General features: G+C 39.4%; 1 protein-coding gene across 9 annotated transcripts; it reads right to left on the bottom strand.

Annotated features, from left to right (window-relative positions):
* Positions 1–210: 210 nt before the first annotated feature.
* On the bottom strand, positions 211–23,499 carry LOC126705323 (uncharacterized). 9 transcript variants are annotated; one of them, XM_050404225.1, is made up of 3 exons: positions 6,190–7,524; positions 5,981–6,074; positions 211–229 (listed from the first exon to the last, which is right to left on the bottom strand). In XM_050404225.1, the coding sequence occupies exons 1-2, from the start codon at positions 7,377–7,379 to the stop codon at positions 6,023–6,025; spliced, it is 1,242 nt and encodes a 413-aa protein (XP_050260182.1). In that variant the 5' UTR covers positions 7,380–7,524; the 3' UTR covers positions 211–229; positions 5,981–6,022. The 9 variants fall into 9 exon arrangements, with proteins under 9 accessions (XP_050260182.1, XP_050260185.1, XP_050260181.1 ...); XM_050404228.1 differs by lacking the exons at positions 211–229; positions 6,190–7,524 and adding exons at positions 4,078–5,034; positions 22,202–23,498; XM_050404224.1 differs by lacking the exon at positions 211–229 and adding an exon at positions 4,078–5,034.
* Between the last annotated feature and the right edge of the window lie 657 nt (positions 23,500–24,156).

Genomic DNA, 24,156 nt, shown 5'->3' with positions numbered 1-24,156 from the left:
ACCCCCCCCCCCCACCCCAAATAAAAGAGATAATTCTCTAAAAAAAATTTGCTGAACTCCTTTACTTTGCCAATACGTTGCATCATCCAACTAGTCTTTTAATTTGATAACTGTGGGGCTAGTAAATTCGCAGCCCAGTCCCACTCTACATGGGGGCCCAGGGCCTAGGGCCCAAGCCGAGGAGAGTCATTGCCGAGGACGACCTCTTGCTCAGCACCTCATGAAATGCCTGAAGAAAGGGAGAAACAAAGTTCAGGGGCAGGGTAAGGGAAAAAGCTACCAACGTCATAATACCAAACCCTGTATCTGACAAGTCCATGTTTTAAACCATACCCTTTAACTTTCCCAACGACCCAAAACCATACTGGGTATGAGTTGACAGGACAGGTTTGCACCCCAGAAAAGTGAAACTTACGCGTGGACTCTAAATAGGAAAACAAACATGAGTATAAAGTGAAAGACCCCCAGAAGAAAGAGGGGGGACTTTCTCCCCCGGTAAGAGGGGAGAAAGGGAAGGATATAAGGATCCTTGGACAGCGTCCGAGGATAGAAAAGTCCTACAACCCGTTCCAATGGAGGGCTTAGCTAGTCAAGCCAGGCCCGCCCGTACAAGAATTTCCATGGACGCCACGATCAAACCGTCCACCTGTGCCCAAGGTCATACCTTTCAAGCCCACTCTCTACAAATCATATTGTTGGAGCTCATTGCATACGAGCCCAACGTCACTCTTGGGCCGTTAAACAAATCGTGTCCCTACAATTGGCGCCGTCTGTGGGGAGGCTTGCGCGTTGGCTTAGGCGACAGCGGAGTTAAGCCTTTGTCGAGTAAGGGTCTATGAGGGTGCCTTCATTACCAGCGACAGGTTGTTGTTGTTCCAACATAAGTTCCCACTAGGAGTTATGCCTGGCAGTGCCAAAGGCACAGGCAATTCTAGGGGCTTCCAACATTAAGTTAACCCCTACCCATCTGGGTCAAGGGGCTAACCTTTGGAAATTAAATCAACAGATAAGTAAAAGAAAAAATACGAGTTTTGGACAGAACCAAGGTCTTGCATGGTCCTCGGACTCAAGCCTCTGGGGAAACCAAGTACTCAAAAGAGAAAATACTAGTTTTGGACAGAACCAAGGCCTTGCATGGTCCTCGGACTCAAGCCTCTGTGGAAACCAACTACTTAAAAGAGAAAATACAAGTTTTGGACAGAACCAAGGCCTTGCATGGTCTTCGGACTCAAGCCTCTGGGGAAACCAACTACTTAAAAGAAAAAATACCAGTTTTGGACAGAACCAAGGCCTTGTATGGTCCTCGGACTTAAGCCTCTGGGGAAACCAACTACTGAAAAGAAAAAATACTAGTTTTGGACAGAACCAAGGTCTTGCATTGTCCTCGGACTCAAGCCTCTGGGGAAACCAAGTACTCAAAAGAAAAGCTACGTTACATGGACCTTAACATCTGTGCGAAGAGAGCCCTTCATTAACGATTAGGTTAATCCCTAAACTGCGTGGATTCCCAAGTCTGCTCTCGGATCCTCAATACCAAAGGGATTGATACAATATAGAGCAATATGTTACCAAAAACACAATCGAAGTCCCTCATTGCTCGGCCATCCTCTCGGACGAATTATTTAGAGTTTATCGTTCTCGGACGGTTTCCTCGCATGTATTACGAAATATTCAGCTGTTATCTCGGTTAGTTTCCTGAGTTTAATTTACTGTGAATTATCGTTATTATGCCTGGTAATGTCGGTAGATTAGAATTAGTCGGATTATGTTTCAAGGTTTCTTGCTCTAAGTATCGTTAAAGAAAAACACACCAAGAGCACACCCATTCACAAAGTAGTAGTTGCAAAAAAAAAAAAAAAAAAAGAGAAAAATATCCAAAACAAGTAAATAAATTCCACTTTTATTAAGACAAAGAAATAGTACAGCGTACAATGAAAAGCTGGAATAAGCTTATACTGAAGCTAACTACATAAGAGAAAGGGAAAATACAAGAAAATAAAGAGAAAGCCGAGGAGGTAACACAGAGGAGAGGTTGGCTGCTGTTGTTTAAGGAAAACCATTCTTCAACACTTTTACATGCCTATAACTCAGGCAACCAAAGAACCCAACGGGGGCCTGCACCGTTAAAGAAAAGGCGTAGAGAGCCCGACTTCGAGCTAGCAGAGATGAAGAAAAGGTGCAGAGAACCCCAACTTGAGGCCAGCACCGTTGAAGAAAAGGTGCAGGGAGCCGGAAGGTGATGGGCCTTCACGTAACCACGTCTGCGATAAAGCAGACGGCGCTGATGGCGGAAAACTCTACTTCTGATGCACTAAGAATCTGGTGCGACTAGTACCTGCTTCGGATTTTGACTAAAAGAAGGAGAAACACCATTTCCCCTTTGTCAAAACGGAATATTTTCTTGAATCTGTGCCTTCCTTGCCCAGACCACACCACCTTGAGTCTCGGAAGGACCCGGCGCCTCTATGGCAGATGGAGTTCCTTCATCCCAACCCGCGCCTCAAGCATATTACACAAAGGGTGGATAACACCGGATACGGAGGCTGTGATTATGGCTGAAGGATTATGGTTTGAGAGGAAACTGAAGGATTTATGTGTAAGTAGAGCAACCTTCTATCTTATTTATTTAAAAGACCAGGAGGTGGCATTTAATTCACGCAGAGTTCCTAGGAACGCTACAGACAAAATGGTTTCGGCTCAATTTCCAATGCCACCTGCAACCATAAGGTTAAAGGATTCTCATGAAGGCGTGTCTCGAACATTGGAATGTCAAAGGGCACCGCGTGACTAAAGACTAAAGAAATGCCTCTTAATCCGGTGCATCTCCTATGCAAATGGAAAAGCCCAAACATCAAAAAGTACATAATCAGAGTGAGTCGTGATGTGGGCCCAACATTATCAAAATCCTCATCCCCAACTAAAAGTCGGGCAGCAGGATTTTGAGGAGCTATTGTGGGGCTAGTGAATTCGCGGCCCAGTCCCACTCTACATGGGGGCCCAGGGCCTAGGGCCCAAGCCGAGGAGAGCCATTGCCGAGGACGACCTCTTGCTCGGCACCTCATGAAATGCCTGAAGAAAGGGAGAAACAGAGTTCAGGGGCAGGGTAAGGGAAAAAGCTGCCAACGTCATAATACCAAGCCCTGTATCTGACAAATCCATGCTTTGAACCATACACTTTAACTTTCCCAACAACCCAAAACCATACTGGGTATGGGTTGACAGGACAGGTTTGCACCCCAGAAAAGTGAAACTTACGCGTGGACTCTAAATAGGAAAACAAACATGAGTATAAAGTGAAAGACCCTTAGAAGAAAGAGGGGGGACTCTCTCCCCCGGTAAGAGGGGAGAAAGGGAAGGATATAAGGATCTTTGGACAGCGTCCGAGGATAGAAAAGTCCTACAACCCGTTCCAATGGAGGGCTTAGCTAGTCAAGCCAAGCCTGCCCGTACAAGAATTTCCATGGATGCCACGATCAAACCGTCCACCTGTGCCCAAGGTCATGTCTTTCAAGCCCACTCTCTACAAATCATATTGTTGGGGCCCATTGCATACGAGCCCAACGTCACTCTTGGGCCGTTAAACAAATCGTGTCCCTACAATAACTATGATACCAATTTTAGATACTAATAAATCTTGAATTAATATACAAATATATACATATATATATATATATATATAATTTTTTTTTCTAGGTTGGATATTTAAATCATATAAATAGTTGCAATTAACACATTTAGGGTCTGTTTAAGATCCACTTACTTTGCTGAAACTGAAATTTTTTGTTGGAAGTACTATAAATAAAAATAAAAACTAGCTAAAATAGTACAGTAAGATCCATAAATAGTATCAAAAAGTACAGTAAAATCCATGAATAGTAACAAAAATAAGTTAAATATTAAATTAGAGCTAAACGCACACTAATAGTACATTCCTTAATCTTATGAATCTTTTTTCTAACTTTTTAAGAAAGATGCATCTTAAGATAATAAGATTATTGTTTCAAAAACAAAAAGAGAAAAAAAAAAAAAGAAAAAAAAAAAGATAATAAGATTACAAAGTAAATATGCTAGATAGAGTTCTACCAAATAGTAATAGTTTAGTCCCAAAATTTTGGGATAAACTATTAATTAGAGATTATTTAATCAAGGTCAATCACTATATTAAGGAATACAAAAATTGCTTTCTTATGGCTCAAACCTTCTGAAGTTCTCTGGTCATGGTATGCACCCCTCCTTCCAGTATGTTTTTCCAAAAGAACACAACGAGGTAATTTTTGTTTCTCTATCTTTGATTGTTTTGGGATAACTTACTCATGCACTCTCATTCTATTCCATGCTCTTACAAGGAAAGGAAAGGAAATGCCATTTGAACTAGAACTCATCAATAAAATACAATGTTGATAGAAAATCAAAAGAGAAAAGATCATGGCATGTGTTGCCAGCTCGCAGCAACAAGGGAGAAGTTGCACCAGCCTCCCATTTCCATTGTGATCCTTGCATAGATTAAATGCTGGTTCATACTAAACCTGGTATTTTTATTACTAGAGATCATTTCTTCTAGAGTCCTTTTGCTAAGAGGATTTGGCAAGTCAAGAAGAGATGTCTAGTGAAGAATCTGGACTAATGTTGGGAAAAACTTGTTCAATGGGGGATTGATAATTGGAAAGGAAAAAGTTTAAGGGTTCAACCAAAAGGTTGGCTCTGGCTGCTGCTGTGTACCACCTCTGGCTCCAAAGGAAAGCTCTTGTGTTTTGCCAAGATATCAAATCCCATGAGACTATCCTAACTCTAAACAGAGACCTCAAGGCCCAGATTGAGTTTGGAATGAGAGTTAAGAACTCTTAGTTAATAGAGTTCTCTATTGTAATTGGAGAATCAACTTTTCTGTCTTCGGAAATGATTGTGTAAGAGGTTATAGGTGTTACTTGGTCTGGTGTGTTGTGTTATGCAGTTTCTTGCCGTTGCTGGTCTTGAGCTCTGTAACTGGTGGGCAGCAACTTAGTTGCTTATGTTCTCTGTTGTAGGTTCTGGTTTCTTTATTAAAATTCAGTAATTAATCCCCAAAAAAATCAAGAGTTGTATCAGACAGTTATTCATATATATTTAAAACAAAAATCATTTAATGACTGAGGAAAGAGGAAAGGGTAACAATAGAGAGAGAGAGAGAGCAATAAACTTACAGCAACAAAGCATCATGGAGCCAGAAGCTATTACGTGAGGGATACTTTCGGATGGACACAAGGGAAATATTAAGCTGTTTACTGGAATCCCCCATAAAATGATATTTAAAACGTTGCTTGACCTCTTCTTTAGACTCTTGCTTACCCTCATCTTTAAATGGATTTAGAGAGATATCATGTACAATACAATTAAGATATACTATACCTTCCATTTTATCAACCATGGTGAACATCCATAAACCAATTTAAGTTGCATTTTTCAAACACATCATACGCAAAATTGTAAATAGAAAAAGAGAAGTTATGCTCTCACATAGACCTCATCCAATCTCAAAAGCAAAGACAGCCAATTAGTCTATTTAAGAGTAGTCTTTAAATAGTCTACGTTACGTTTTGTTTATTATTGTGTATCTAGCATTTTATAATGTCTACTCTGTTAAAGAGTTTGAACCCATATGACTACAAAGTGAAGAAAAGGAAGTTTAGTGTCTTTTGTCTCTATTGGATTCTATCTCATCATACATACTGGATGATTGGTTGATGGGAGTAAATTAACCCCTTTCAGAAAACATGTACGAAGAAGTTAAATGATGTTTTGGGTGAAAGTGCAAGCAAAAATACTGATAAAAAATGTGCATGCACAATCTCAAACCTAATAGAATTTGGTAAAATACATCTCCGAACTATTCACAAATTCAAAAACTTAGCACCAATCATCAAATAAATAAATAAAGAAAAATTATTCCTTTAGGAAAATTTGAGTGCAAGGTGCATGCTAATAAACATGGAACACAGTATACCTGTTTCTTAATGCAGAATCTTCAAGGAAACAACCTACAACCTTAATTATCTTTGATCATTACGCTTGTTTCATGTAATAGCTTTGGGCGATCCCTGCAAGTCAGACCCAATTTGTTTGAGCACTTATATATATAAAACAAAAATCATTTGGAATAACTGAGGAAGGAGGAAAGGGTAACAATAGAGAAAGAGAGAGACATAAACTTACAGCAACAAAGCATCATAGAGCCAGAAGATATTACGCAAGGGATACCTTTGGACGGACACAAGGGAAATATTAAGCTGTTTACTGGAATCCCCCATAAAATTATATTTATAACATTCATCGAACTCTACTTTAGACTGTTGCTTGCCCTCATCTTTAAATGGATTTAGAGAGATATCAAGTACAATACAATTAAGATATACCATACCAGCGTATTCCATTTTATCAACCAAGGTGAACAGGAAAAGGCAGAATCTCTGATCAGCTAAATGGAGCAAAGGTAACACTGGACAACCCAGAAATTCAAATTCACTATCCCGAAAAAATAGCTGAGTGTCCAAACTTCCGTGGAAGTACAGATCCGTATATATATTGAAAGATTGTACGAAGACATACCCATCTAGAACGAAACCCCAATAGATAGTGTTATCAACAACAACACTTCGTCTTCCCAAAACCGGGTCAGGATAATGAGGACGTAGCTCGCGCCCGGGAGGCTCAAGTACTGTCCAACATCGATCGATCACATGATAAACATAGAATGTAGCTTTATACCTCGCACCTTCATTTTGAGCAACAAGAATCTGTTTTTTGGAATCGAGAGCAGCGAAATAAACAGGAAGAGGAACACAGAGTGGAAACCCAAACTCAAGAGGAGGATTGGGCAAGGGTTCCCATGTATTTAAAACGGGATCATAAACCTCCATCCAGCCATACCCTTTTGCTTCTACTTCTGATGAATATCTGTCTGATGCAAAGCCACCTAACACATATAACTTATTGTCGAGGACGAGGCAGGGAGGTTCGAACCTATTAGGAAAAGTCATGGTAGCGACAGGTTTCCAACCATCATCAGGAGTGCTAAGGTCAAAGCTGTGCACTTTAAGAAAACGATCGAATTCGGGGGTAGTTACGTCGGCGTGAGGTTCAGAATCAGGATTCATGTCCCCAAGAGAGTACAGACGGGACCCTATGACTGCATGTTCTCTGTCTGCCCAAGCCAACTTGACTTCAGAAAACGGACGGAGCGGTTTCTGAATGGTAGTTACTACATTTGGCGAAGAAGAAGAACTCTCTGTATCTGGGACCTTAATGGTATACCACTCTGCCTGTATTCCATCCTTCGAACTTGACGTTGAAGCAAATAAAGCGATCTCGAATTGCATCGCCAAACCTTTCCCTTTCTCCTCCATGTGTTTTGTGTTTTGAAGATTCAGAAAATAAAGATGACAATTTTCAATTTTGAGTCAGAGAGAGTGTGTGGTTGTGGAGGCTCAAATCGATTACGATTTGGGGTTTAGGGTTAGGGTACCGTTTGCTTGTGTCCCCAATCCTTTAAATTAAAAATAAATAAATAAATAAATAAATCAATGGGCTATACGCTATTTACTGTCCATTAACTATGCACGGGCTACTGGGCAGCCCAGAAGTTGATACCGAAGCTAAATAAGCAGGGAGAAAGAGGGGAAAGTTCAGATGGGTCGAAATCTAAAGCCATTTGGAAGCTCATTTGGAACTTGGACTGCCCAAACAAAATTAGGCACTTCATGTGGAGGGCGTGCAAAAACATTCTCCCAACAAAGTTTAGATTAAAGTCGAAAGGTGTGGAGGTGGAAACTAGTTGTGATGTGTGTGGAAGAGATGAAACTGTCAGCCATATACTGTGGGGATGTAAAACAGCAGCAAAGATTTGGAGTGCAACAAAGATAAAGCTCCCCCTTTTGCCTGAGCCTTGCCTGGACTTTGCGGACATTGTTTGGGAAATAAAGGAGAGATGCCTGGCGGTTGATTGGGTTTTGTTTGCAATTACGAGTTGGAGTTTATGGAGTAACCGAAACAAGATCAGACATGAAGGGAGTGGAAAAACAGTAGCTGAAATGGTTAGATTTGCAGCGGAATATGCAGAGGAAGTGAGGCAGCCTCATCAAGTTACTCCCCGGCCTCCCAACTCAGGTATGCCCTCATGGAATCCTCCTACTCTCGGCTGGTACAAGATCAATACAGATGGAGCTGTCTTTGGGTGTATTGGTTGTTGTGGAATAGGTGTTGTGATCAGAAATGAAAGGGGCCAGCTTATGGGTTCGATGAGTAAACGCCTGGAGCTGCCTTTGGGTGCACTGGAGACGGAAGCCAAAGCCGTGGAGGAGGGGATACAACTAGCATGGGATCTTGGACTCAAAGACATCATCATTGAGAGCGACTCGCAGATTGTGGTGAGTGCTCTGCGAGGGCAAGGTCCCATTCAAAGCTCCATAAGGAAGGTAATTGAAGGCATTGAATGGTCTCTGAGACAATTTAGTGCGTGGAAGGTTGTCCACACCAAAAGGGGTTGCAACAAGGCAGCCCACATATTGGCAAAAAATGCCAAAGATTTAGATGATTGTATTGTTTGGGTAGAGGATACCCCCTTAGTTATTAAGGACCAAATACAATGTGATGTAATCAGTTCGAACTTTGTTTTGGATTAATGAATGTTTATTTGAGTGTTGTTTATAAAAAAAAAAAAAAAAAAAAAAACTATGCACGGGCGCATTCGGGCATAAAGCCCACAATGCGACTCAATGCTGCTTTTTGGGGATATAATAGACCATAGACTAAATAAATTTATGAGGTCTAAAAAAAAAAAAAAAAAAAACATTTTTGGTCCGATTTTGAATATGTGATATCAGCGGATGGGGTTAATATGTGAGAGGGAGAGAGAGAGAGAGAGGTTGCTGTTGGGATTTTAGAAGTGAGAATGGACAACCATAAGAGTGAGGGACTAGGTTTTGGGTTTTGGAAGAGGTCTAATTTGGCAACTCCAACAACTAGTTTTTGTGTTTTCATGTGTGAGTTTTTTTTTTTTTTTTTTTTTTGGAAGGATTTACCTCTCTCAATTAAATATAAAATTTAGTACCCAGATTGAAGATTCAATCCACTACTTTATCAAAATAGTGGGTGGTTAACAAATTATTAAAGATTTTACATACGAGTTAATCACGCGACTAACATGAGAGACTCATAAGAAGATTTTTCTGTCTAATCATGCATTAGTTTACACAACTTTTAGTTAAAATTGTGTGTTTGAAAAAATATTTACAAAGATACTAATAATTTTTGAGGTCTAGAATCTAAAATGTCTTTCACATATTATTTTAAATTTTCATCGCCCTCTCTTTTCACTCTCACTTTCCCATCACTTAGCTGATTGCTTCATTTTATATATAATTAAAATTCTGTTTCTATGCTTTCATCCTCCAAAATCAATTATTCCTTTAAAACAAATTGCACTCTTATATTCAAATAATCAAAAATAATTACATTCTTTCAATAAACAAGCATTTGCAGGAATAGAACTTTCAAGAAGTGACTCCATTCTAATTTGAATTTTGCCTTCCCGAAAGTTGAGTATCATTTTACTACACCTAGGGCCCATTTGGATGGAGGGGGGAAGGAGGTGAGTGGAAGAGAGTGAGTAGAGTTGGCTGAAAATAAACTAATTTTTTGTTAAAAATATGCTAATTTCTGTTGTGTCCATCCAAAAGTATACCTTGCTACATAAGAGCTTGTGGCTCTCTGATGCTTTGTTGCTGTAAGTTTATTGCTATCTCTATTATTACAATATTGCTCTTTCATCTTTCCATTGTCATGCCAAATGATTTTGTTTTATATATATAAGGTTGTAGGTTGTTTCCTTGAAGATGATGCATTAAGAAACAGGTATACTCTGTTCCATGTTTATTCGCATGCACCTTACACTCAAATTTTCCTAAGGGAATAATTTTTCTTTATTTATTTATTTGAAGATTTGGTGCTAAGTTTTTGAACTTGTGAATAGTTCAGAGATGTATTTTACCAAATTCAATTAGTTTTGAGAATATGCATGCACATTTTTATCAGTATTTTCACTTGCACTTCCATCCAAAACATTATTTAACTTTTTCTTACAAGTTTTCTGAAAGGGGTTAATATTCCTCATCAGTATGTATGATGAGATAGAATCCAATAGAGACAAAAGACATGAAAGTTCCTTTCTTCACCATGTAGTCATATGGGTTCAAATGCTTTAACATAATAAAATGCTAAATACAAAATAATAAACAAAACATAACATAGACTAATAAAAGACTACTCTTATATACCTAGCGCAAATAATAATAATGAACTAGTCTTATAATAGCTATTGGGCTTAAGCAAAATAGACTAATTGGCTGTCTCTGCTTTGGGATTGGATTAGATCGATGTTAGAGCATAACTTCTCTTTTTCTGTTTACAATTTTGTGTCTGAGATGTTTGAAAAATGCAACTTAAATTGGTTTATTGATGGTTTGCATAGTGTAAATTTAAGTGGTTTATTGGATTTAAAGCTATATCATTTGCTAGTTGGTTGTGTTTCCTATAGGTGGTTTTTATTTTTTGACAATTGTTTGTTGAATTTGTCATATCATTCTCATTATGATGGGAAATTAATATATAGATATTTGCTTATGTGAGTTGAATATGGTTCTCTTTATAATTTTCTTTGCTGGAATTTCCAAGTTATTAGATTTCTACCATCTTATATTTCTTAATGTCAAATAAATGTGATTGGTATTTTTTACTTTGTTGTTGCAGGTTTCAATGTCCTACGCTAAAATCCTCTTGCAAGTTACCAAGCTAAGGGCAAGCTCTCTAGGACAACTGTGGAGAAAAATATCCAACAACCAAAAGCAACTAAGTTAGAGGTATTTTGACTTCTGATTATGAGTTTCAATTCTGCAATTCACTTTTTTGATGTAATTACATTTAAAGAAAAGTAGAGATCATCTTTCTCCTATAAGTTCATTTCATCAACTGATCATATGACTATTTGTAGCTAGGCAATATCTCACAATTACTAAAATCCTACTGAATTAATCCAAACTCTGATTATATAGCCCATAAAGTCATCTAATTCCAGTAGGAATATAAGGATAGTAGATGAGAGAAATATCAGGCATCAACTTGGAGAATATTAGCTGATAGCATAAAAGGATGAGAAATAATTTAGGTCTTGATTATATAGTTTCATCCCTGGTTGTTCTGCAATGACCAAGTAAAAACAATGAAAATGTTAAACAGTTGGAAGTAGTCTAATTGAGTTGGTTCTTTGGCCTATCTAACGTTTTGTACTTCAAATTGATATGTTGCAACTTCTCATTGTAAAACCTTGTAACAAGATCTTGGTGATCATCGTAAGGATAATAGAAATTATTGAGTATTTGCTTCTATGGTAATTGATTGCTATTGCTTCGTGTGAGACATGTAAAATACAAGCTAATACTAGAACATTTCAAGGCTTCTCACGTAGGGTGAATTTTACTTCTCACATAGTGTGAGCTCTACTTCCTCCTCTCTTTCTTCCTCAAACGTGGGAAGTCTAAGAGTGTGTCCACTAGAAGTCAGTCTGTCTAGATACTAAGAAGACAGACACGGGTCTTTACCATGGAAGCCGAGGTTCTCGACCGTATACAGAAAATGAAGCTCACTATGGATGAAGATGAGGCTATGACAATCCGATCAGTGAAGAGAGATGAAATTTTAGCGGAGTTTTTCCTAAACCTTGTAGGGCGAGTTCTCACACTGAAACAAATCAACCTACAGGCTGCAAAAAATGTGTTGTGATCCATATGGAAGCTTGGTGACGATATGAAGATAATTGAAGTGGGTGAGGGGCTGTTACAGTTCAAATTCTCGATGGAGAGCCAACTGATGTGGGTATGGAACAATGGACCGTGGTGTTTTGACAACCATCTCTTGGCCTTGCGAAGATGGGAAAAAGGGATGTTTGTTAGGTCGATAACATTCTTGAAGCAACCTTTTTGGATTCAAGTGTGGGGTTTGCTATTTGATCTCATTAATGAAGAAGCAAGGAGTGACATTGGTAGGAGCATAGGCGAGTTGGTGGAAGTGGATTGTAAAGCCTTCAACTCAGACCAATCCTGTTTCTTGCGGATTCGAGTGGAGGTCCCACTTGATAAACCACTCCAGCGGAGAGGACAGGTGATTAGCCCGGAAGGTGAGATAACACGAGTGGCATTTAGATACGAACGTCTGGTGGGGTGGTGTTTCAACTGTGGACAGATCAGCCATGAGCTAAAAGAGTGACAGTCACTGATTAACATCGAAGATGGGGGCCGACCCTATGGGGAATGGCTCAAAGCAGGAACGAGGGGAAGACAAGCTGACATCGATGGGGGACGATACCACACCAACCACAACCAATGAACAAACCACAACATCTTTGCCTAAACTCGATATGCATAGGGAACCCGAAACCGATTTTCTGCCGAAATAGGGGAACGTTTCAGCAACTCCGGAATTTCCGCAAACCCTTTCACATCCCATAATGGCCAAATCACGTCCCATGAATTCCGACAATAATCCCACCATGTCATCACAACTGGCCATAATTAATGTACCTGTTTCACACCTACATAATTTAAATGCAATAAAGACCATATCCCATAACACCACAACAACACAGCCACAGTTGGATAGCCCGAAACAGACAACCTTGGACCAACAACAATTAAAGCACCCATTAAATGCCATTGAAAATCCTGCCACAAACCTATTCCCAGTCCCAATCACCTACGGCACAAACCAAAATAAACCTCAAACCCTAGACACACCACCTTCACATCACCCTTCACATGACCAACTTAAAAAGCCAACCAAAAAACCCATGTGGAAAAAAATCTCACCCATCCTAGCCAAAACACAACTGAGTCCTCACAGTCTAGCCTAGTGAAGGCGAGCACCAAAAGACAGCATGACAGCAACCATGGGAGTGATGAAGCCAGGCGGTGCAAGTTCGAGGAAAGCAAACTTCAAACTGAATTATCAATGGTGGAGGATGTTGCTCAGCCTCGCTGATCACAATGATCGTCCTAAGTTGGAAATGTCGGGGGCTTGGGAACCACTGGGTAGTTGAGGTTCTCGCTGAATTGGTGAGGCAGAAAGCTCCCACAATTTTGTTCCTCATGGAAACAAAGTTGTCTGTTCGTGAGATGGAACCTATAAAGACTGAGTTGGGCTACCTTTCCATGCTAGCTATATCAAGTGAGGGAAGAAAGGGAGGTTTGGCTTTGTTGTGGGTTGCCGAGGTGGTTGTCGACACACAAACCTATTCTCTAAACCACATAGATGCTAATATATGTACGCAAAACTCACCTTCATGGAGGTTAACTGGGGTTTATGGACATCCAAAGGAGGAGTGAAAGGCTGAAACTTAGAGGCTTATGCGACACCTCCATGCACGTGGGACATTACCATGGTCATGGCTAGGAGGCTTTAACGAGATTTTGTCCTCCGATGAGAAAAAGGGAGGCAATCCTAGATAGGTAACACCTATGGTAGCATTTCGGCACACTCTTCTTCAATGTGGGCTAGTTGATCTTGGTTTCTGGGGCTATCGATTCACTTGGAGGAATGGTCGGTATGGGGTAGCGTTTGTGGAGGAGAGATTGGATAGGTTTGTTGCCACAGTAGAGTGGAGGGAGTTGTTTCCTAAGGCCACAGTGCACCACCTTGCCGTGGCTTATTCCGATCATGACCTAATACTAGTGGACTTGGTCCTCGCAACCTACCCTCAACACCGACGTCGCCGATTGCGAAAACATAATTTGGAAATCATGGAGTCAAGCTCAACCACGTGGCAGCCCAATGTATTGCCTCTTTGAAAAAATAAAAAAGTGTCGGACGTATCTTATAGCATGGAGTAGGCAGACCTTTGGTAATACTAGAGCCATGTTGGATGCCAAGCAGGGAGAGTTGGCTGACTTGATACGTGGAGGTTTTGGGCAGAGTATGGAAATAATAAATTTGGTAAAGAAGGAGATAAGGGAACTACTACATCATGAGGAAGTTTTTTGGCAACAAAGATCAAGGTGGATTTGGCTACCAGCGAGGAGGACCGAGTGGCATTTATATATGAACATCTGGTGGGGTGGTGTTTCAATTGTGGACAGATCAGCTATGAGCTAAAAGAGTGACAGTCACTGATTAACATCGAAGATGGGGGCCGACCCTATGGGGAATGGCTCAAAGCAGGAACGAGGGGAAAATAAGATGACATCGATGGGGGACGGTACCACACCAACCACAACCAACGAACAAACCACAACAGCTTTGCCTGAACTCGATATGCATAGGGAGCCCGAAATCGATTTTCTGCCGAAATAGAGGAACATTTCAGCAACTCCGAAATTTCCGCAAACCCATTCACATCGCATAATGGCCCAATCACGTGCCATGAATTCCGACAATAATCCCACCATGTCATCACAACTGGCCATAATTAATGTACCTGTTTCACACCTACATAATTTAAATGCAATAAAGACCATATCCCATAACACTGCAACAACACAGCCACAGTTGGATAGCCCGAAACAAACAACCTTGGACCAACAACAATTAAAGCACCCATTAAATGCCATCGAAAATCCTGCCACTAACTTATTCCCAGTCCCAATCACCTACGGCACAAACCAAAATAAACCTCAAACCCTAAACACACCACCTTCACATCACCCTTCATGTGACCAAGTTAAAAAGCCAACCAAAAAACCCATGCGGAAAAAAATCTCACCTATTCTAGCCAAAACACAAACTGAGTCCTCACAGTCTAGCCTAGTGAAGGCGAGCACCAAAAGACAGCATGACAGCAACTATGGGAGTGATGAAGCCAGGCGGTGCAAGTTCAAGGAAAGCAAACTTCAAACTGAATTATCAATGGTGGAGGCTGTTGCTCAGCCTCGCTGATCACAATTATCGTCCTAAGTTGGAAATGCCGAGGGCTTGGGAACCACTGGGTAGTTGAGGTTCTCGCTGAATTGGTGAGGCAGAAAGCTCCCACAATTTTGTTCCTCATGGAAACAAAGTTGTCTGTTCGTGAGATGGAGCCTATAAGGACTGAGTTAGGCTACCCTTCCATGCTAGCTATATCAAGTGAGGGAAGAAAGGGAGGTTTGGCTTTGTTGTGGGTTGCCGAGGTGGTTGTCGACACACAAACCTATTCTCTGAACCACATAGATGCTAATATATGTACGCAAAACTCACCTTCATGGAGGTTAACTAGGGTTTATGGACATCTAGAGGAGGAGTGAAAGGCTGAAACTTAGAGGCTTATGCGACACCTCCATGCACGTGGGACATTACCATGGTTATGCCTAGGAGACTTTAACGAGATTTTGTCCTCCAATGAGAAAAAGGGAGGCAATCCTAGATAGGTAACACCTATGGTAGCATTTCGGCACACTCTTCTTCAATGTAGGCTAGCTGATCTCGGTTTCAGGGGCTATCGATTCACTTGGAGGAATGGTCGGCATGGGGCAGCGTTTGTGGAGGAGAGATTGGATAGGTTTGTTGCCATAGTAGAGTGGAGGGAGTTGTTTCCTAAGGCCACAGTGCACCACCTTGCCATGGCTTATTCCGATCATGACCTAATACTAGTGGACTTGGTCCTAGCAACCTACCCTCAACGCCGACGTCGCTGATTGCGAAAACATAATTTGGAAATCATGGAGTCAAGCTCAACCACGTGGCAGCCCAATGTATTGCCTCTTTGAAAAAATAAAAAAGTGTCGGATGGATCTTATAGCATGGAGTAGGAAAACCTTTGGTAATACTAGAGCCATGTTGGATGCCAAGCAGGGAGAGTTGGCTGACTTGATACGTGGAGGTTTTGGGCAGAGTATGGAAATAATAAATTGGATAAAGAAGGAGATAAGGGAACTACTACATCATGAGGAAGTTTTTTGGCAACAAAGATCAAGGTCGATTTGGCTACCAACAGGGGATAAAAACATAAAAATTTTCTACCAAAGAGCAAGCCAAAGGTGCAGGAAGAACAATATAGAAGGGCTACATGATTATGATGGGGTATGGCAAACAGGAAGGGATGAAGTGGCCAACATTATGGAGGGGTATCATCAAAACTTGTTCACTTCCTCAAACAGGTTGGAGATGGAAAGGGTGATAGAGTTAGTGGACCATGTGGTGACGGAGGAAATGGCACAATCATTGGTGTGGCCTTACACCAAAGAAGAAATAAGGACAACCCTTTTTCAGATGCACCCTTCCAAAGCACCGAAACCTGATGATATATCGCCTTTCTTTTTTCAAAAATTCTGGCATATTGTCAGGCATGATATCACTAGAGCTATCTTATCCTTTTTACACTCAGAAAGATATTTACGAAAAATGAATTTTACACATATTGTACTCATCCCAAAAAAAAAAAAAAAAAAAAAAAAAAAGCCCAAAATATATTACGGATTTTTGCCCCATCAGCTTGGATAATATAGTATCTAGGATAATTTCTAAGGTCCTCATAAAAAGTATAAAATGTATTTTACCCAATGTAATATTTGACTCTTAAAGTGCTTTTGTGCTTGATAGAAGTATAATAGATAATACCATAGTTTCCTTCAAAATGTTGCATTGTATGAGGAACAGGAGAAAAGGAAGAATAGGCCACATGGCAGTGAAACTCGGCATCAGCAAGGCATATGACAGAGTAGAGTGGGAGTTTCTCCGAAGGATTATGCTTAAAATTGGTATCCTAAATCAATGGGTCCATCTAGCCATGGAAACAGTGTGCACTGCCTCTTACTCCATTCTCATCAATGGTGAACCTACTGGCTTCATTATCCCATCCCGATGCATTAAGCAAGGAGACCCCTTGTCTCCCTATCTGTTCCTATTATATGTAGAGGGTCTCACCTCCCTTATTAGAAAAGCCATAGAAAATCATCATTTGAAGGGTGTGGTATCTTGCAATGGAGGGGTCAAGATCTCACACCTCTTATTTGCGAATGACAGCCTACTATTTTGTGAGGCAATATAACAAAGGAATGCAAAAACCTGCTGGATATTCTGGCATTGTATGAGGGTACCTCCGGACAAGCTATCAATAGGCAGGAAAAAAAAAAAACACTCTTTTTTAGCCCTGATACCAACCAAGGAATGAAACTCGCAATTCAGAATATGTTGGGGGCACAAATTATGACAAACTGTGAAAGATACCTTGGATTACCAATGGTGGGGGGCAAATCAAAGGTGAGCACCTTTAGGGAGATACAAAAGCGAGTAACAAAAAGGGTGATGAGATGGAAAAAGAAGCACATCTCAAAGCCTGGAAGAGAGGTGTTGATAAAAATCGTAGCACAAGCAATTCCAACTTACTCCATGAGCATGGTCAAGTTCCCTAAAAAAATTTGTGATGACATCAATTTGGCCCTAGCAAAGTATTGATGGGGGCAGACTCGAAATGAAAGAAAGATCCATTGGATTAATTAGGGAAAATTATGCAAGCCTAAAGACAAAGGGGGAATGGGTTTTAGGGATATTCATGCCTTTAACCTAGCCATGCTAGCTAAGCAAGCATGGAGGTTGATCCAAGGTGAGCCTTCTCTATTTTTCAGGGTGTACAAGGCTCGCTATTTCCCTAATAGCTCATTTATGGATACTGATCTAGGGGCCAACCCTTCCTTTGTTTGGCGTAGCTTGTTGGAAGCTAGGGAATTGATTAGGGCAGGCACATCATGGACAGTGGGTGATGGACAGAGCATTAGAGTTACGGATCATGGGTGGTTAACCCACCCACATTAGTTCAAACCTGATGCTAATACAAACATGAAAGTGGTTGACCTTATTGACCACCACACTAGACAATGGAACAGTCCATTACTCCACACTACATTCCTACAATCCACTACGGAGGATATCCAAAGTATCAAGATTGGTGAGGAGGGTGATCAAGACAAGCTTCGCTGGAAGGAGAATAAGAACAGGTGTTTCTCCGTGAGGACAGCCTACAGATCAGTAGCACTCCAACTCAAACAACAAGAGAATGTTGAACACTCCACTGCTAGAGAAGAAAAAAAATTCTGGAATAAGATGTGGAAACTCCCTATACTCCCTAAGGTTTGAAATTTCATGTGGTGAGCATGCTTTGATATACTCCCAACATTTGCAAATCTATGCGGAAGGAGAGTATCGGTGGACTCTACTTGCACTATCTGCAAACAACATGATGAAACAGTGGCTCATGTGTTATGGGAATGTCCATTAGCGAGAAACGTGTGGGCTATGGTACGGGGAAGGTTGTAGAAATGTAATTCCGAAGCTCCGGACTACTACACTCTTGCACGACAAATGGAGGAAAAGCTACCGAAAAAGGACCTAAAGGTATGGGCCATAATGCCGTGGTCCATCTAGAATGCAAGAAACCGGTTCCCCTTTGAAGAAAAGCAAAGCATGCCCAGTGATATCTTGCATGGAGCGATGACCCTGCTACAGGAGTACCAGGAACTCTGCAAAACGTCCACTAGCACTTGAGAGTGTTCCAAAGCCCAAAAGGGTTATAGTTTTTAAGTTTTTCACCACTTATATTGCAAGTTTTATTTTTTACGTGTGGCACTATATTATGCTTAACACTAGAATATACTTGGGCTGGCTACTCTAAATGCCGAGGTGGCATTAAGCACATCTTTTGTTTGAGCACACCTGTAATTTATTCATGCAATGTATATTTCTACCTTTCTCTCAAAAAAAAAAAAAAAAAAAAAAATAGAACATTTCAAAAGAAAATAGAAAGATCTTCAGTTTTGCTAATCTATTAGTATCTCTTAGTATATTTATGTGGTGTAAGTTTTTGTTACCTACATTTAATGAATGTTTATTTGGGATTTAATTGAATGGATTTAGCATAGACATAAATTAAGGGAGAAATTATTGTGTACTTCTGGAGTACCATAAATGCGTACTCCCTCCTTTTACATAAATGGTGGGTCCCACTAATTAAATTCATGGTGGAACCCACTATTCATGTGAGAGGATGGAGTATGTATTTATGGTACTCTGGGAGTACCTAATAATTTTCCAAATTAAGGTGACCTAGAAATACAACTCAAGTTATGTATCTTGTGTGCTTTATTTGTCCATAACAAGAGGGTAGATGGACGGATAGCTTCATTTGCAAATGGTGGAGGGATTTTAGAAGGGATAATAACACATCATACAGTCAAGATTAGATGGATGTACTGTTCAAGGAAAAAAGTTGCATTACAACACAATGCAAAGCATTTAGAAATCTTTGGAACTCATAGTAGCTGGATAATGTATGCAACCCTCGCATTAGTTTTTTTTTAATTTTTATTTTTTTTTATAGAAAGATCGCATTAGTGAATAATTTAGTTTTAGAAAGATTGCATTGATGAATTAAGAAAGAAACAAATACAACCCTCACATTAGTGAATTATTTTTTCTTAAGAAAGATCGCATTAGTGAATTAAGAAAAAAATTAACAAAGGCGAAAAATGGATATATTGCCTTAATTTTTGAACCATGTAGCCAAATAGCCTACTTTTCAAGCTATGTAACAAAATATCCATGTTTTGGAACTTGACATTGCTAATGTTGTGTTTCAGTTAGAATTTGACAACAACAATATCGAGTTCCAAAACAATGATATTTTGCTACATAGTTTGAAAAGGGGGTTGTTTGGCTATATGGTTCAAAAATTAAGGCTAAATAGTCACTTTCCTCAAAAACAAAGTCTTCTGTTTAGTGGAAGATGACTTTTGTTTAATATATATATTAAAGGGGAAGGATTTGTGACCACACGTTTTATGAATAACAATACGAAAAGAGGTCACAAGCATTAATGATATATCATTCAAAGAGGATATTAATTGGTCAAGGATACTCATGAAATATGGGGAAAATAAGTGGAGTAGTGTGCAAATCCCACCTACCTCAATTTATCCATTAATTAGTATGATTCTTAAATTAATATAAGAAAAATTAAAATTAATCATAACTTGTGTTCTCCTTACCTATTTAGATGTTGAAACTTATAAATAGGCATCTTATTTTGATACTTGTATGTTCAATTTTACATGAAAACCTTAAGAACATCAAAACCTCCAAATTTAAATCATTACCTCACTTTTTAATTCTTTGATTAATCCCAAATCTATAATGTCTACTCTCAATTGGTGTTACCAAACCCTAATTAGATGTCCTAGTTAAACATGATTTCATCCAATTTAGTTAAACCCTTGTCAGGTTGAAAAACCCATAATTTTCACAATAAACTTAATGCGTAAAAACTCCTCTTCTGTTAAATCTCTTTACTTTGGTCAAGCTCTAACCAAATTGGGAGTTTACACTTTACACTTTTTTTTTTGACAAAACACTTTACACCTTTAATTGAGATATTTTATTACATTCTTGAGCTATTAATTTAATGTATTGATAGTTGGAACACAAAATCTCCAATTCGGGAATAAAACCTCAATCCTAATATGCAAAATCTCTAATAATTTTTTTGCATATAAGACATGTATGGAAATTCAGTAGCTGCCTTTGCCAAGGTTGTCTTCAAGAGATGTCTAGTGAAGAATCTGGACTAATGTTGGGAAAAACTTGTTCAATGGGGGATTGATAATTGGAAAGGAAAAAGTCTAAGGGTTCAACCAAAAAGTTGGCTCTGGCTGCTGCTGTGTACCACCTCTGGCTCCAAAGGAATGCTCGTGTTTTGCCAAGATATCAAATCCCATGAGACTATCCTAACTCTAAACAGAGACCTCAAGGCCCAGATTGAGTTTGGAATGAGAGTTAAGAACTCTTAGTTAATAGAGTTCTCTATTGTAATTGGAGAATCAACTTTTCTGTCTTCGGAAATGATTGTGTAAGAGGTGATAGGTGTTACTTGGTCTGGTATGTTGTGTTATGCAGTTTCTTGCCGTTGCTGGTCTTGAGCTCTGTAACCAGTGGGCAGCTACTTAGTTGCTTATGTTCTCTGTTGTAGGTTCTGGTTTCTTTATTAAAATTCAGTAATTAATCCCCAAAAAAATCAAGAGTTGTATCAGACAGTTATTCATATATATTTAAAACAAAAATCATTTAATGACTGAGGAAAGAGGAAAGGGTAACAATAGAGAGAGAGAGAGAGAACAATAAACTTACAGCAACAAAGCATCATGGAGCCAGAAGCTATTACGCGAGGGATACTTTTGGACGGACACAAGGGAAATATTAAGCTGTTTACTGGAATCCCCCATAAAATGATATTTAAAACGTTGCTTTACCTCTTCTTTAGACTCTTGCTTACCCTCATCTTTAAATGGATTTAGAGAGATATCATGTACAATACAATTAAGATATACTATACCTTCCATTTTATCAACCATGGTGAACATCCATAAACCAATTTAAGTTGCATTTTTCAAACACATCATACGCAAAATTGTAAATAGAAAAAGAGAAGTTATGCTCTCACATAGACCTCATCCAATCTCAAAAGCAAAGACAGCCAAGTAGTCTATTTAAGAGTAGTCTTTAAATAGTCTACATTACGTTTTGTTTATTATTGTGTACCTAGCATTTTATAATGTCTACTCTGTTAAAGAGTTTGAACCCATATGACTACAAAGTGAAGAAAAGGAAGTTTAGTGTCTTTTGTCTCTATTGTATTCTATCTCATCAAACATACTGGATGATTGGTTGATGGGAGTAAATTAACCCCTTTCAGAAAACATGTAAGAAGAAGTTAAATGATGTTTTGGGTGAAAGTGCAAGTGAAAATACTGATAAAAAATGTGCATGCATAATCTCAAACCTAATAGAATTTGGTAAAATACTTCTCCGAACTAATCACAAATTCAAAAACTTAGCACCAATAATCAAATAAATAAATAAAGAAAAATTATTCCTTTAGGAAAATTTGAGTGTAAGGTGCATGCTAATAAACATGGAACAGAGTATACCTGTTTCTTGATGCAGAATCTTCAAGGAAACAACCTACAACCTTAATTATCTTTGATCATTACGCTTGTTTCATGTGATAGCTTTGGTTTCTTCTTCATTGGCATATAAGTTGGGTGATCCCTGCAAGTCAGACCCAATTTGTTTGAGCACTTATGTATATAAAACAAAAATCATTTGGAATAACTGAGGAAGGAGGAAAGGGTAACAATAGAGAAAGAGAGAGAAATAAACTTACAGCAACAAAGCATCATGGAGCCAGAAGATATTACGCAAGGGATACCTTTGGACGGACACAAGGGAAATATTAAGCTGTTTACTGGAATCCCCCATAAAATTATATTTATAACATTCATCGAACTCTACTTTAGACTGTTGCTTGCCCTCATCTTTAAATGGATTTAGAGAGATATCAAGTACAATACAATTAAGATATACCATACCAGCGTATTCCATTTTATCAACCAAGGTGAACAGGAAAAGGCAGAATGTCTGATCAGCTAAATGGAGCAAAGGTAATATTGGACAACTCGGATATTCAAATTCACTATCCCGAAGAAATAGCTGAGTGTCCAAACTTCCGTGGAAGTACAGATCCGTATCTATATTGAAAGATTGTACGAAGACATACCCATCTAGAACGAAACCCCAATAGATAGTGTTATCAACAACAACACTTCGTTTTCCGAAAACCGGGTCAGGATAATGAGGACGTAGCTCGCGCCCGCGAGGCTCAAGTATTGTCCAACATCGATCGATCACATGATAAATATAGAATGTAGCTTTATACCTCGCACCTTCATTTTGAGCAACAAGAATCTGATTTTTAGAATCGAGAGCAGCGTAATAAACAGGAAGAGGAACACAGAGTGGAAACCCAAACTCAAGAGGAGGATTGGGCAAGGGTTCCCATGTATTTAAAACGGGATCATAAACCTCCATCCAGCCATACCCTTTTGCTTCTACTTCTGTTGAATATCTGTCTGATGCAATGCCTCCTAACACATATAACTTATCGTCGAGGACGAGGCAGGGAGGTTCGAACCTCTTAGGAAAAGTCATGGTAGCGACAGGTTTCCAACCATCATCAGGAGTGCTAAAGTCAAAGCTGCGCACTTTAAGAAAACGATCGAATTCGGGGCTACTTACATCGGCGACGTGAGGTTCAGAATCAGGATTCATGCCGCCAAGAGAATACAGACGGGACCCTATGACTGCATGTTCTCTGTATGGCCAAGCCAACCTGACTTCAGAAAACGGACGGAGCGGTTTCTGGATGGTAGTTACTACATTTGGCGAAGAAGAAGGAGGAGGACCCTCTGGATCCGGGACCTTAATGGTATGCCACTCTGCCTCTATTCCATCCTTCGAACTTGACGTTGTAGCAAATAAAGCGATCTCGGATTGCATCGCCAAACCTTTCCCTTTCTCCTCCACGTGACGACAATTTTCAATTTTGAGAGAGACAGAGAGTGTGTGGAGGCTCAAATCGATTACAATTTGGCGTTTAGGGTTAGGGTTCCGTTTGCTTGTGTCTCCAATACTTTAAATATTCAACAAAAAAAAAAAAAAATCATCAATGGGCTGTACGGTATTTACTGTCCATTAATTATGCATGGGCGCATTCGGGCATGAAGCCCACAATGTGTTTCAGTGCTGCTTTTTGGGGAGTATAATAGACCATAGACTAAATGAATTTATCAGGTCTCAAAAAAAAAAAAAAAAAAAAAACACTTTTTTGGTCCGATTTTGAATATGTGATATCAGTGGAGGGGGTTAATATATGAGAGAGAGAGAGAGAGGTTGCAGTTGGGATTTTAGAAGTGAGAATGGACAATCATAAGAGTGAGGGACTAGGTTTTGGGATTTAGAAGAGGCCTAATTTGCAAGTGAGTCAATATCGTACCGGTACCACAACGTTTCATATCTGTTGAAATACCGGCCATATCAGCCATATACCGGTCAATTTTGGGCAATACCAGCCGGTAACGAGCGTATCGGTATAGAAAAAAGTGTTTTTTTTTTTTTTTTTTTTTTTCATTTTCTTTTAATTGATACTAAAGTCTAAAATCATGAATAATTAGTTCTGAATTGAGGAAATGTTTTATGGTAAACTTTTAAATTTATTATAATACACACACACACACACACACACACACACACACATATATATATTTATTTATTTATTTATAA

This window comes from Quercus robur, chromosome 11 (genome assembly GCF_932294415.1).
Source record: "Quercus robur chromosome 11, dhQueRobu3.1, whole genome shotgun sequence".
Lineage (NCBI taxonomy): Eukaryota > Viridiplantae > Streptophyta > Magnoliopsida > Fagales > Fagaceae > Quercus > Quercus robur.
This window is presented reverse-complemented; position numbering and strand designations above follow the sequence as displayed.

What these genes read in the sequence shown, in the direction of transcription:
- LOC126705323 (XM_050404221.1), bottom strand. Translation starts at nt 23,373, where the DNA reads ATGCAATCCGAGATCGCTTTATTTGCTACAACGTCAAGTTCGAAGGAT. An exon ending in CTCCATGATGCTTTGTTGCT is followed by an intron (nt 22,087 to 22,201) that starts GTAAGTTTATTT and finishes TCTGACTTGCAG; the next exon opens with GGATCACCCAACTTATATGC.